The 15,495-nt window shown below is 41.9% G+C and overlaps 1 protein-coding gene across 4 annotated transcripts in view; it reads right to left on the minus strand.

The window, feature by feature from the left end:
* Positions 1-1,137: 1,137 nt before the first annotated feature.
* The window catches only part of LOC117250212 (sodium channel protein type 2 subunit alpha), a 47,128-nt gene continuing 32,770 nt past the window's right edge, over positions 1,138-15,495 (minus strand). For all 4 annotated transcript variants that reach the window (XM_033616310.2, XM_033616307.2, XM_033616309.2 and 1 more), the window contains exons 19-27: positions 14,746-14,900; positions 14,330-14,503; positions 13,073-13,195; positions 11,852-12,127; positions 9,192-9,245; positions 8,963-9,100; positions 6,251-6,355; positions 5,877-6,147; positions 1,138-5,795 (exon numbers count right to left, since the gene is read on the minus strand). In XM_033616310.2, the coding sequence (XP_033472201.1) occupies positions 4,612-5,795; positions 5,877-6,147; positions 6,251-6,355; positions 8,963-9,100; positions 9,192-9,245; positions 11,852-12,127; positions 13,073-13,195; positions 14,330-14,503; positions 14,746-14,900 (2,480 nt within the window). In that variant the 3' untranslated portion in view covers positions 1,138-4,611. The remainder of the gene's footprint in view (positions 5,796-5,876; positions 6,148-6,250; positions 6,356-8,962; positions 9,101-9,191; positions 9,246-11,851; positions 12,128-13,072; positions 13,196-14,329; positions 14,504-14,745; positions 14,901-15,495) is intronic.

The following is a 15,495-nucleotide window of genomic DNA, read 5'->3' on the forward strand; positions in this document are numbered from 1 at the left end:
ATATTACAATGTATTAAAAAAGATTATAGCTGCTTAAAGATGCTGACTAGCATGAAATAAAATGTTCCAGGTATTTTGCCCTTTATTAAACATTTCTAGTGTTTTAGATACATTTTTAAAAAAGCAACATTTTGGAGTGTAATTGTGTATAATTACAACACACAAAACATCCATGTGTGCAGTGCACTTTTGACGCCCTAAACAAGCCCCCTGCCAATACTTCATCATTATTATTGTTATTGTTACATTTTGATATTTATTACTCAAAAAGACAAGAGCTAATGAGAAATAGACAACACCAACGTTTTGTCATCCCAATTCCTCAAATATCGCTGCCTTGTCAGTGGCCTTTCATTTCTACATGTGATGCACAACATCACCTCCTACATCTGTTGTTGACGTTCCGTGGAAATTTACGCTCATTACATGCACTGTCTTTTCAAATACACTTCCAATTTCACAAGAAATGTACAGTTTCTCTTTGTTAGATGCCTTATATTTGTATTTATTTTCTTGCACAACTTAAGCACATGGTTAGGTTTATCAAAGAAACATCATGGTCTGGCTCAACATTCACACTGGAAGCGACCAGCGGGGCTCCGGGTGAAAGTCCTGGGTTTGTTGGACCCATCCGTCCGCCTCCTGCCCACCCTAGAGGGACTTTCCAGCTCCTTCTGTTATATTGTTAGTGTCCGGTGGTGTTTTAACCTGATGCTGCTTGGTGACGTATCATATCGCTGCAAAGGTGCCTTTTTTGTGTTGGTGTCTGACAACTAAATCACAAACAATTTGACGAGTTGGTAATCATATTGAGCTGTCTCCGCTCAACCATTTACTTCCTTTATGTTCGATTTTTTTAATGTGCAGGGGGCCCCTCCTCTGAGTGCACCCTCACCTATAGGAAGATCTGCCACTGTACCCTTGTGGCTCTGTTTCACCCTCTGGCAGGGCTTACTGGGATCTCAAGCTGCCTCCGATATATTCAGTTAATTATCCAGTGAATGAAAACAGGCCGTCATCTCGGTAGCTAAGTATCTGTTTAAACATCATTGAATATGCTGAGCCTCTCGCCTCCTCCCATCATGCCTCCAGCAACACGAGCTCTCACCTCACAATGAATGCATCCTGCATGCAAAGTATGCTTCCCAAAATAGGTTTTATTTTGGAAATCTAGATTTTGTCTTTTGTTGCCACATCTTTGGTTATAACAAAAAAAAGTCACTTGTCACATTTTGCAAATCGATACATAGTTAGGTGTAACATGTACTTGAACCACATGAATGATCCTGTTCAACCAAAGTCCATACGTCAGGTTCGGATCACAGACCAAAGAGCGTGTCACTCACAGAAAAACCTTTTGAACCATTGAACAGAGAAAAGACTGCAAAGGAAATGGAGAAAATAAACAAGCATTTACAAAAAATATGTCCTTTATTCTTTTGGCTTTGAAATTATATTACCATATGAGTGGACAGTAGTCACTTCTTGCATGCAGTTCACTAAAACACTACAAGCGCAATGAGAGATGGCTACTGATTGCTTCATGGTGTCTATCTACAGATATGGGGACCATACATGTGTTTCATCGTGTGTTACAGTGCAGAAAGGAAAAAACGAGTTCTAGAAAAAATGTAAATCAAATCCGAGGACTGGAAAAATGCACTCATATCTACAGTAAAAATGTTATTTATAATCGGTGGAACACCCCGCAGACCCCAGATGCACACAAACACACGTGCTCACATAAAGAGATAGATGCTTACATTCTCCCTTTCTTACAAATAAACACACAGACACACGTCTCGCACACACGCACACTTACATGTATGACCGCCACACGTGGTATTACATAGCAGTGGGGATAAAAAGTGCTCTTACATCAAATGTAAGTGTGATGCATACTGTGGGCCCAAATAGTGATATTATTTACAAACCAAACCACTACATTAAAACCACTCGCGTCTCAATTTAAACAACATGAAGGTCATACAAACATTTGTGATATTATAACCTTTAAATGTGATATATTGTCACGTTCTAGCTTGAGAGCAGTTAGAAAGATTGACATTTTCTTTTTAGAATATTTCATTACTTTAGGTTTTTTCTTTACAGGAGCTCTGGGACGATAAAGGGGAGGACAACAAATGTGTTAGAGACACTGCAATACGACAGAGTAGATATGAGTGTCACCTTAAAGGAACGGTTTTGACGTTTTAGGAAATAGGCTTCTTTGCTTTCTTGCTGAGAGGTAGATGAGAAGATTGATACTACTCGCATGGGGGTACAGCTAGGATTGGACTAGGAGCAGGTATAAATTGCCTGAACCACTGCGGAAGGATCTACACTGTGTGAGCCATGCACATGTGACAAGGTTGGTCAAGAGATGTAACATGTAACAGGTCCTTCTCACAGCAGACATGCACAGACTTGTCATAGCAGCACAGGTGAAACTATATTTACCGCCTTGTGTTTATATGCCTCTGCAAACCTGGTCAAGTTACTCTTACAGTTTACATCTGTGTCTGTGAAAACACGGATGCTGCACACACACATCTTCCCCCCAACAGCAGAGTTTCAAGGTGGACACCCAAGATTAGAGTCACCAATTCAGTGTCTGACCAAATTCTGTTCCTGAGATATGATGTAATATAATGGACAGAAAAGTGTTTCTGCAGAATGTTGTGGTGTCACAGTGAAGTTGACCTTTGACCTTTTGGATATAAAATGTCACCACTTCATCATTTTATCCTATTGAACATGTGTGTGAAATTTGGTCATGATTAGCGTATGAATTCTTGAGTTTTGGCCAAAACATGCTTTGTGAGGTCACAGTGACCTTGAACTCATTTTTGAGGCTGAATTTCAAAATTCCGTCAAGGTGTTCTTGTGATATTGCATTCATAGGAATTAGACAGACAGACAGACGAAACATAGTGCCTTCAGCCATGGCTATCTGACACAAAGACATAAGAAAAGTGGCAACCTCTGGGGCTGAAAAATGAAGGCAATGTGGATGTGCCAAAAACTGCAGTTCCACTAATGGCCACTTGAGGCTGGCTCCAAAAGTGAGTCAATCCCCATAGACTCCCATGTTAAAATACCCAAATAAACATGTTTACAGCCTGGTGCAAAAAACTGTTAGGTAATGTAACCATAATATAACTTCAGATTCACAGAGTATAGGCGTAGTCATTGCTATTGCTGTTTCAGTGTGTTTTCAGTTCATGAAAATTAATTAACATTTTTGTGGTGAGGTTGCACTTAAAGACCCTCTAAGGAGTCGGGTGTTCAGTTTTTCCAGAAAGTACATTTTGTTCGATAGTTTTACGACTGTTTTCTGTTAGCAACAATTAGCATTAGCATTAGTGATATCACAGTTACCCATAGCTGCAGCTGTCTAACCATGCTAGCAGGTAGTGTTGGGGTTCTGTCCACTCTGGTCACTCCTGGCTCCAAAAAACCAAGATGGCAACGGCAAAAATGCCAAACTTAAGGCTTCAAAATGTTCTCAGACCAATGGGTGACGTCAAGGTGGCTATGTCCATTATTTTAATGGTGAAACACTGACAACGACTCTGCTCTATGAAAGTGTCCCAGTGCCACAATGCACAATCCCAGGGCTCGTAACTATCTCACCTGAACTGAATGGAGCCATTTTTGATGTCATGGATTACACCTGTGCTTTTCCTGCTATGACAAAGGCAAAGGCCGGACATGAGCGTGGTACATACTAATCTTCTCATCTAACTCTCAGCAAACAGAGTGACTTAGATTATGTCCTAAAACGTCAAACCATTTCTTTACATGTGTCTCATTCCTTGCATACATTCAGCTTCTCTGTATTCAGAGACTTGTGTTTTCTACTGAAACGGGGAGATGGCAGTCCAGATAGAAGCACAATACAGATTTCAACAATCACTGATGGCACACCAGTGAACACAATGTATCTGTTCATTGCACTTCAGCAGTATGCTGTTTGTTTCAGCTCCGTATACTGTATGAACCGAGAGCATTCTGGCGCTGGCCCCTGCACTGTAGTTTCAGACGGTTGTCGTGGTTTCCAGCATTGACTTTATCTGCCCTTGGTGATTTTACAACAGTGAAAGCAGTGGACACATTCTCATGAGAAGAACACAAAAAAGTAGAAAACATTCTTTCTCATAAAAAAAAACAAACCTTGTAACCAAAAAAATGAGCAAAAAAAAAAAATGCAGAGTACTTGTTACAGCGATTGTTAAATTCAAGACACTGGATTTATAGTAGTAGCAGCAGCACTAGCTACAGACAACTGAACAGTACACTCAAGTGTGTCAGATAGTAACAACAACCAATAGGAAAATCACAAGCGTTTTGCAGAGAGGCTTTTTCCATGTTCCGTTCCATTTCTGGCAGTGTCTGCTGGATCATTTGTTTCCACATCCCCTCTGAGAAGACCCCATTTATTCACATAAAACATCACCACACTCCCATTGTAGGCCTACCTGGCATAGCGTTCCTCGTATTTTAACAATCAGCACACAAGCGTACATCTACCTACCCCCTTTAGAAGCTGTAAACAAATTTCCCCCATGTCTCTGATGCATTATTATTTTTTGTTCCTATTTAAAAAGTTTATTTCTTTCTGTCTTTCCCTTTGTTTTCCTTTTCACTTTTTTCTTTCTCGTATTTGTCCTTGTCTGATTTCGTCACACTGTTGTAGGAGGGCGGTGAGGCTGTGGAGGGGGTCATGTCCATTTTTTCCGAGGTGGAGTTCTCATTAAACTTGCTGATGACCATCACGTCCTTGTCGGGGTCGCGGATGCCCTCCTTCAGTTGCTCCTTGTAGAGGGCAGAGGCCTTCTTCATGGCCACGCGGATCATGTAGCGCCGGAAGGCTCTCTGGATGATTATGGCCGCCATGTCCTCCTGTTTGCGGCGGAGGGTGGTGGTGATGGGCTCATAAGACACCTTAGAGGGGTTAGAGGCCATGAAGCGCTCCTCCATCTGCCCACGTAACACGTCCATCTCGCCGCCTTCGCCCAACACTCGCTTGGTGAAGGCAAACAGGATGTCGAGGCAGTGGATGCGCTCTCCGCTCACCATTGGCAGATCCATAGAGATGAGCTGGATCATATTAGGCTTGGGCATGCGCAGCGGAGGATCTAGAGCATCTGCAAAGTCAGAGAGCTTGCTGTACTCCATGAACTGAGTGGCGTCAGGATCAAAGCGCTCCCACACTTCGTAGAACATTTCAAAGTCATCTTCGCTTAGCGGCTCGGCGCTCTCCTCTGTGGCGACACTGAAGTTCTCCAGGATGACGGCAATGTACATGTTGACCACAATGAGGAAGCAGATGATGATGTAGCTGACGAAGAAGAAGATGCCCACTGATGGGTTTCCGCAGTTGCCTTTGTAGGAGTTGCCTGGGTGCTCCATCTGGCTGTCACAGTCAGGCTCCCTCTTGTTCAGTATGGGTGCGAGAAGGCCGTCCCACCCGGCGGAGGTGGTGATCTGAAACAAACAGATCATGCTGTTCCCGAAGGTCTCGAAATTGAACATGTCGTCGATTCCCGCCTCCCGCTTGACGTAGGCAAAGTTGGACATGCCGAAGATGGCGTAGATGAACATGACCAGGAAGAGGAGGAGGCCGATGTTGAACAAGGCAGGGAGTGACATCATCAAGGCAAAGAGAAGCGTCCGGATGCCTTTGGCACCTTTGATAAGGCGGAGGATGCGGCCTATCCTGGCCAGACGGATCACTCGGAACAGCGTCGGGGACACAAAGTACTTCTCGATAACTTCGGATAAAAACATACCTGCAAAAGCAAAAAAACATTCAGCATATAATTTTACTTCAAATCCACTGGACAGCTGAGGCAACTGAAACGTCTCCTTACCTACAATGGACAGGATCACCACCACAAAGTCAAATATATTCCACCCGATGGTGAAGTAATAGTGACGCAGAGAGATCATCTTGAGCACACACTCCCCAGTGAAGAGCACGATGAAGACCAGGTTGATCCAGTAAAGAATTTTGTCCATGTCAGGCGTCTGGTCGTCCGTCTCCACCATCATAGTCACCATGTTAAGGCAGATGAGGATCATGATCACGATGTCGAAGGCCTGCTTTGTGATGCAGTCGAACACACAGCCTTGAAACGCATTCTGAGGGCAGAGCAGGACAACAGACAGGAAGGCGGAGGTTATTTTACACCACCACTTGTACTTAATTAGTAAGAACTGAGAGTCTGAGCACTAAGAGTCTTACTGTTGGGCGAGGTATAGGTTTCTGTGGTTTCTTGGAGCCCAGCTTCTTCATGGCGTTGTAGTATTTCTTCTGTTCTTCTGTCATGAAGATGTCCTGACCTCCAAAGTAAAGGGAGCAAAACAAATTTTGATTACAACCACATGGAAGAATCTAACATTTAGGAGAACAATGTAAACAACAGAGCAAGCACATGACTTACAAATATCTAGGTTTTGTTATCTCTGCCAGGCGTAATGCGAAGGGATCATGCACTTGGTTGTGTGTGTGTGTGTGTGTGTGTGTGTGTGTGTGTGTGTGTGTGTGTGTGTGTGTGTTCTGTCTGTTTGTGGCTAATCTCACAAATACTGGACCAATCAGCCTCATATTTTGAATGTACATGAATAACTGTATGTTCAAGGACCTCCTGTGGTTGCGGAGATTCACAGTTTTTGAAAAGGCTATTTTTTTTTTTTCATGTTTTATACTGTCAATGACTGATCACTTCTCTCAACTGACCACTAGGGGCTGCAATTTTTTTACGGAAATTGGTTTGGCTAAAAACAACAAGTCATCTGTTGTCGTAGCTTAAAAACTAACATTCATAGAAAAGTTTAGTCTCATTTTGACTCGGAGCATCTGTAGATTAATTCCATATCTGATGTGTTATGATTCACTAAAGTTAGGCACATTATGAGATGAATTAGTCCCCATTTTTGTTTTCTTTAATGCCATCTTGACTATAAGGGAGCCAGGAGGAACAATTCTACCGGGTTCAGCTGCACCACATTACAGGCTGTGACCTAGTTTTGTCATACCACACCAGGAGTGTTTAAGAAGTGAAGCATTTTGTCTGCCCGATTTTCTATGGTGTGCACTTTTTAGGTTTTAATTAAAATTATGAGCTTCACAGGGGTCAGAAAAGTACTGTCAGAGTCAGCAGGAGGAGTGATAGGATATGTGATTAAAAAAGGGAGTGGTTTCCTTGAGATTTACAGACAATCTGTATATTTAGTTCACTGGTTCTTGCTTTCAGATGTGAATTGTTTGTCTCAGGCTTACATGATAGTAAATTCTATCTTGGGTTTGAACTGTTGTTGGACAAACAAGGAAAGGGATGTGGGAAATTGTGGACATTTTTCAGGATTTTTTTGGCATTCATCCATAGTGAAAATAGTCATTAGATGTTGCCCTTATTACTACGCAGAGCCACATGTCAAATCAAATTTACAGAGAAGGCAGAGAAACTGAGTCCATCATCAAAAAATCAGCTAAAATCCTTCGATTGTTATGACTGTCTGAAGAGATTCATAGACAATGTCTGATGCCGAAGACGGAGAACACTGTATCCCTCGTAATAAGACACCTCTGTAATATAAATTGAATATTGTTTGTTCTCATTTTGCATTTAGACGTTATGATTTGTCAGGGGACCATTTTGGTTGCTGCTGTCTGGTGTCTTGTAACTCCATACAGGCACCGAAACCAACCAATAAATCGGTGGTGAGAGGAAACAGGTGCACTTCTCCTGCACTGAAGCTCAGTTGGGTTCTCTGCCTCACTAAAACCAGCATGTCTGCCTCCATCAGAGTATGTACGACAGCAGTCAAGTCTCTTTTTAAAGGACAAGTCATGTGATCATTAATCAACAGAATCAATTGCACCTGCAGGATAAACCTCTAAGACTGATCTGCAGGTGTGATTGATTAGCTCTCCAGCTCTCAGTTTTCACAGGGACAGTGTCTCAAAATTAAATCTCTTGAAAACTGCATTTGTATTTGATCTGAGGGTAAATACATTTTGTAGACTCTCTGCATCACAATTCTATCAAAATTAAGCTCAAACACACTTTAAAAATGAATAAGTGCCAAAAACACTATTAAATCATTTCCAAATTTCAGCCAGCGCAGTCACTTTACTCTCATTAATCAACGCAATGAATCCCCCTCCTGATATGATACATGAGGCACACATCACACTCTCAGTGCTGCTTGCTGAGTGTATGATGCATGTCTGGAGGGAGGACTGGTGTCAACACCAAACAACCATCTGTGTGACGCTGTGGCCGCGGGGCAGCTGAACTCATAATACAGTGTCTCAGTCAGTCAGTCAGTCGGGTCGCCCCCTCCCCCCTTCCTCTCTTGGCTGTTGCTAATCATACTTGTTAGTGCTTGGTTGAATGAAGGGCACATTTCCAGACTACACTCACTGTGACACTGCGTGTGTGTGTGTGTGTACATATGTATATATATGTGTGTGTGTGTGTGTGTGTGTGTCTGCAGGCTGGGTGTTTCTCAGTGACTCATGCCCCCTCAGTAATCCTTGGCAGCAGCAGGTCCTCACCGTGCTGCAGATAGTCATTATTCTGCAGCTCAGTTCTTTCTTTAACACCACTGCTATGGCTCTAAATCTGCGCTGCTTTGTATCTGGGCTGTGCATGGAGTTGGCACAGTGTGGCACAGCGCAGAACCAAAGTTGTGTGTCAACATTAATAACAGCGAGCAGCATGGACCAAACGCCTGGGACCACCTGAGATTTCATCTCTGCTTTGAAATATTATTACATCTAAAAATAAAACAGAAAAAGTGATGGCTGTTTTTCTTCTCTGATGTGTTCCCAGAGCTGTATAAGCAAGATTTTTAGTTTTTGGCCATATCGCTTGGCTCCACTCAAGTGTGAAGGACTAGTAGCTGAGTTTATATTATCTGACAGCGACTGTTACTAAATGCAACTTATCTTCTTCTTCTGCTGGTTGAAGTTGTCGATGATGACACCGATGAACAGGTTGAGGGTGAAGAAGGAGCCGAAGATGATAAAGATGACAAAGTAGAGGTACATGTACAAGTTCACTTCGTATTCAGGCTGGTCTTCCACCTGCAAGAGGCAAGACAGGACAAATTAAACATGTGACTGGCTGTCATAACCACAACTTAAAAATCCGTCTGTTAGGCACTGAGAGACTTACATTTCGAGAGTCCACGGCTGCATACATGATGTCCATCCAACCCTTAAAGGTTGCCTGAGAGCAGATGAGAGGAGAGTCAGTGTGTCTGTCTGTAGGAGATCATTTCGGTCCTCATTTTGGTCCAATAATGCAAGATGTTATTTGGGATATAAGGTGGCTTTGGGAATGCCCTGTTGTTGCAACATTCTGTGAGAGAATTTTAATGAGTTTGGGTTAATATTTCCCACTTTTCAGTTATTATCTAAACTGTCTGCTTGGGACTAGAACAGAATTACCTCATATATGTGACTTATTTTTTATTTTCAGTCACATTGAAGCCTGAAACACATTTTGAGTTGAATACACTGTTGGGGAAAGAGAAGATTTTTAGCTTTCTAATGAGACTGATGAGATGAATGAATCCATATTGTTTCTGTAACAAAGGCCTGAAGAAAGGCCTTCAAACTTTGCCATATGGTGGCTGCAAAGATACATGACAGAGCACATTTACCTACAAAATTTGAGGCATCTGCTGTCCTCTGGGGTGAAAAATACACAGAAAAGCTAAAAAAAAAAACCCCCCACCTGTTTTAATGATGGTGGGCATCATTACAGCTGCAAGAATTATCCTACTCTCATATTAGGTATTTGTATTTATCTAATTCTTCAAATTCTATTGAAAAGTGCATTTCCTTCACTTGTAGAGGGCTCTTAAGATAAGAGTGAGTGTGGATTTGGACAGAGGTAGAAAAGAAAACCTTTATTCTCCATGGAGAGGTGTGCCACAGCCCACAGAGGGTTTGCAACATGATTGCATCATCACAACACTCAATCACATCATTTTGTCATTATCTGTTGTATATTATTGGAATATTTAAGACCTGGTGCCATTTTCTGACAATATTAATATGAGGTGTAAGAGCTGCAACGATTCAGTTAGTAGCTCGACAGAAAATTAACCGCTAAATATTTTGATAATCGTTTCAGTTATTCAGTTATTTTTCAAGCAGTTGCAGCTTCTCTGATATTATATTTTGAGATTATTTTTCCTGTTATATAATATGACAGTGAAGCGAATATTTTAAGGACTGTAAGTTGGACAAATAAATCCATCTGAAGACATCCCTTTGTTAAAAGGCCATGTGTGCTAAGATCTTGTTTGTTCCGCATTAGAAGTTGACACCTTCTGTCAGCAGCACTCCCAATCTGCTGTGACTTAACAACACCTCTTGTGCTTCATATTGAGGCTTGAACAGGTTCCAGACTTGAGCGCATTTTGGATTACTCTGCATGCTCAGACGTAGTGAGACGTTGTTTTTCTGAGTCTTGTGGATTGTGTGCTTTGATCTGTGTATTCAGCTGTTTTATCTTAACATAGAGCACTGGGAAGAAGCACTAATTTCCTCATTTTAAATGCCCAGTGCACTTAATTTCAATGAATAAATAGTGGTAATTTGTCGCAGTGTGTATTGCAGTAGTGTAGTGTGACAAACTATTATTCATTGTCTTAATGGTGCGGGTGTTACGGCTGGTGTCCCTTTTTATCTCTGCTGTAGCTCTTGTAGTGTAAAAGTTTGTGCCAACAGATCAAACAGTAAGGTTAAGATGTATAAATTGATTAAGAAACTCATATAATCATGTTTTTATGTATAAGGCATTATAAAGTTCTTTGATCTACATTTAAATATGATAAAACATTACTGTATGTGTCAAAGTACTCATAGCACCATAGCACCAGACTATGTAATCATGTTGTATGCACCTACTGAAAGAACACACTGTATCTTGCTGAACGATGAAACACATACTCAAATGCTGTAATACATATACACATTCACAGATTGCACTCTAAAGGTTCACCTTGCATAAGACTGAGAGCACTGAGGTCTGTATAGAAAGTCCCCAAAATACACATGTTTTTTAAAAATAGAGTGAAAGCGAAACCAGACCTAAGGGAAGAAAACTTGGGAAATTCCAGGCTGCATTACACCATTAAAAATGGGCCCAATCAGAATTGGACACAAAGAAAGGTTTTCCACCAATAGAATTGGTCTTAAGAGGGAAAGATTAGCAAAAAGAGGTGGAGACTCATTTGAATCTCCACCAGCATATAAGCCAGGGTTCTGAGAGCAGGTTTTCAGTCACACTCCGGAGTCTGACTCACTAAGTTGTATGTGTTAAAGCCTGTTGACACATTAAACTTGATTGCATCAGACTTTGCCTGTTTCCAGTGTTTCTTTAAGTATTTGCCAGCTGAGCCTAAGGTACCAAATCGACATCTGAGGACACCTGATAAGAGACAAGAGGTTCAAGGTCGGGAGCCTACAGGCCCACTTCCAGGCACCGATTTTTGACACTTCACTCTGCACAGGTGTGCTGTATTGCTCAACGAGGCGCACCTGGCCTGGGAAGAAAACATTCCCGTACAAGCAGCAGAGGAGGGAGGCATGTGATGTGGGGACTGTCACAGTGTGGGTTTAGTGTTGTTTTAAAGTTGTTTTCTGTGGTGGGTTTGGGTCATTGGGAAGTGCTGTTTGTTCCATAGTTTCTAAGTTTAAAATCAGTCAATGATTGAAAATAATTGCTTAACGTGTCCTCCATCCTAAACCCTTCTAGACACACATGTATACCTTGACATTTAGTTTTCATAATGCCAACTGTGTCACTGAATCTAGACTCACCACTTGCAGCAGAGCCAGGTAGCCGGCTCCGACATTGTCAAAGTTGATTTTGACATTCTTCCAGCGGGCGCTGGCGTTGACCAAGTTCATGCAATCGCTTTTGTTGTTGACGACGTCGATGGGGAAGATCTCGTCCGTGGTGGTATTGACACAGTAATAGTACTTCCCTGCAAACAGGTTGACACCCATGATGCTGAAGATGAGCCAGAAGATGAGGCAGACCAACAGCACGTTCATGATGGAGGGGATGGCCCCCAGCAGCGCGTTCACCACAACCTGGAGAGGTCGAAGCACACGGACAAACTCAGCACGCTCCTGGCGGTCAAACGGAGATCTCTGCTTGCCAAAATAGAGAGGCTGTTTTATTTTAGATAAGTGGCCATTACAATCATCAAATCACTTATTCTTAAGTAAGACACCAGATTTGATTGAGCTGTAAAGCTGATGCTACGGTTTTCAGAACAAAAGCCAAGACTGATTTAAAAATTCCTAACAACCCTATATTATTCAAAGCTCTATCTAATATGTAATGTCTGCACACATAAAGCTCTTAGCACCAAACATATCTACAGAGAGAGTCTAACAACATGACAGTTGGAAAGAAGAAGGTGGATAGGTGAAAAAGTTAACATTTGATAAGTAAAAAAGCAAAACAGAAAAAAACCTTAGAGAGGCGGGATGAAGTCACAACATTTTGTTTGACTGTAAATGAAAAAAGACACACAACAAAGAAAAAAATTACAGGTCAAAGGCACCACACAAGCAACGTCAGAGAACAATGCCTGAGAACAGCTATATACAGTAATCCATTGACACAATGTGCAGAAAGTCATGCAGATAGAAGAAGTACAGTGCTGAATTGCAAGGAAAAGATAAGTCTACAGAAGTAATAAGCATGCAGTCTTACAGCCAGGCTCCCTAAGTAGCTAGTAACATTTAACAGATATCAAACATTAACTAAATATGGAAATATAAATTATACTGTGGCATTTTCTTTTAGCAGTCCTGAGCTGAGGACAAAAAGAAAATAATAAATGCATGGGCCAGCTGAAAGCAGCTGAATGTGGTCGAGCCTCAGCAGGTTAATATCCTGTTAAAGTCGGTGATATTTTAACAGTAAATGTTTTTTGGGAAAATAAACACACATGCAGGCTTTCAGCTTGCCCACAATCATTATTAACAGGTGGGTTTTGTGCCACTGTTACTCCAAGATGTCCTTACCCTCATGCCCTCAAACCGAGACAGGGCCCTCAGGGGCCGCAGGGCTCGCAGTGTCCTCAGAGACTTGATGGCGGTGAGCTCAGAGTAGCCCAGAGCGTTGGCTACGAGGCTGACCAGGGACACCTGTGAGACGACGATGACAGAGACAAGCGGGGTGAAAGGGGAGGAATGAAAAAGGTCTCTGCAGAGTGTCAGTTTGAGTGTTTGAACAAGATGGCTGATTAGGCATTAATGATGAGTCTGCAAACAGTGAGAGAGATCATTAAGAATTTAAAGTGTTTAAAAATGAATTGAAATTTTAGATAAAGAGATGTGACAATAATGAACAATGACTATTGACTATTTATATCTGTATGATAACCATTAAGGGAATAGTTTGGCATGGGAAATACTCTTATATGCTTTCCTGCTCTGAGTTAGGGCCCTGACACACCAAGCTAACGGTAAGCTGTCAGTCAATGTCGAGCCATCGGTGAGTGTCTGTCGCCTGCGTTTAGTCACTAATCAGCCCTTGCTGGCTTTTTTACGGCCGATTCAGCATGTTGAATCTGCATCGCAGACAGTTTAGCCTGTTGGTGAATGAAATCCCTCTGACTGGCAGTTCAGCTCAGCGCACGAGAAGAGAACCAGAAGTGAGGAAAGTAAACAAATGGTTAAAGTCAAGAGGGTGTGAGATCAAAACAAACTTGCTATATCAGGCAAGATTATTTTTTAGCCACTGAACTCTTCAGCAGAAATAGTTTGTAGTTGTTAGTATTACTGTTCACTGGCGCACGGTAACACATTTATGTGCTAACTGGCTAACTAGCATCTTGAACCGGCCCTGTTGGTCTTCCAGTTTTACCTTTTTGATTGACAAATACAGACTTTTGATGTCGGTTTGGTGTGTCCGTGCCTTTAGATGAGATAGATACCACTCTAATGTCTGTGCACTAAATATGTAGCTACAGGAAGCTATTAGCTTAGCCTAGCTAACTGAGCATGAAGAATAGAGACAGGGGAAAACGGCTAGCCTCGTTCTGTCTAAAGCTCAAACCAACACCTCTGAAGTGGATTAACACGTTGCTTCTTATTTCTTTAATTTGTACACAAAATAGTGCTAAGCTAATCATATCTTGGCTTTAACCCCACAGTTAGCATAAACATAAGCAGCCAGAAAGCATGTATTTCCCAAATTATCAGACTATTCCTAAGTCTGAACTGTCTTTGATAATACCAGATTGTGAGTTTTACTTTCACATGGACTAATATACATACGTCTACGATGAGGAAGTCGAGCCAGCACCAGGCGTTGGTGAAGTACTTGACAAAGCCGTATGCCACCCACTTCAACAGCATTTCCAGAATGAAGACGTAAGTGAAGACCTTGTCTGCGTACTCCAGCACTGTTTTAATGGTCCTCCTCTGCTCAATGTAAATGTCCTCAAACGCCTGTACAGAATGGAAATAATTGTAAACACTGCAGGTGGAATCAATGAGGTGGGAATCAGGTGTGACCATGATTGAGATTCAAACCCAGGAGACTGTTGCTCTGATGTGTTAGGACGAACCACTTACCCAACATGCTGTTAATAATGTAAGCAATGATTTATCAAAAAAAGTATTAAAGATTATTACTGAATTTGGGTCTTAAAGAAAGGTAAATACACACACATACAGAAACACAGACTTACCAGTGCTCCGCTGCTGAGCAGGATCATGAATATGATGAAGGATTCAAACCAGTTGTGCTCCACTATGATAAAGCAGGTTTTTCTGAGTGTCCACCAGTGCTTAAAACGGTCTCCATCCTCATTGATCTGGCAGCACTGGAACCTGCTCACACAGCCTGCAGGCATGTGGGAAATGTAGAGGGAGAGGCATATGAAATGGCCATGGAAATTAATATAAGGTCCATGTAGACTAAAGGAGATAGCATGATTAAACTAGCCATGTGACAGGCTTAGACTCAACAGAAACAACACCCATCTTTTCTTAGTCAGTTTCCATACAAATTTAGAATCGAACCACAAATCTCAAGAAAATGGTAAAAGTAATGCAAATGAATGTGTCTTCCCAGCTACTACTATGGTTTAGACACCACTAAACCATGGCTCATAACATTTTATTTCTGTATTCCACACTCAGGAAAGACTGCGAGGAGGTACTTGCAGATCCAGAATTGTCCTCTGGTGTGTCAAACTAAACGTCAGGTTACATCACAAACCAAGACAATCTCACAGACCACTTTTCTTTCTGTCCTGCCGAGCATTTGTATTCACTGTCACTCAGTGCTGAGTATAACACACCGGTGCTATACACAAGCAGTTAATGCGATTTACTGTGCGTCTTGAAATGTGCTGTACAAGCATTTCAGCTCCCACCTTTCTTGCTCTGTCCCACTTTCCCTCTACCCATCACCACCACTATCCCCTGCCTATCAC

The sequence above is a fragment of the Epinephelus lanceolatus genome, chromosome 24 (genome assembly GCF_041903045.1).
Source record: "Epinephelus lanceolatus isolate andai-2023 chromosome 24, ASM4190304v1, whole genome shotgun sequence".
Classification (NCBI taxonomy): Eukaryota; Metazoa; Chordata; class Actinopteri; order Perciformes; family Serranidae; genus Epinephelus; species Epinephelus lanceolatus.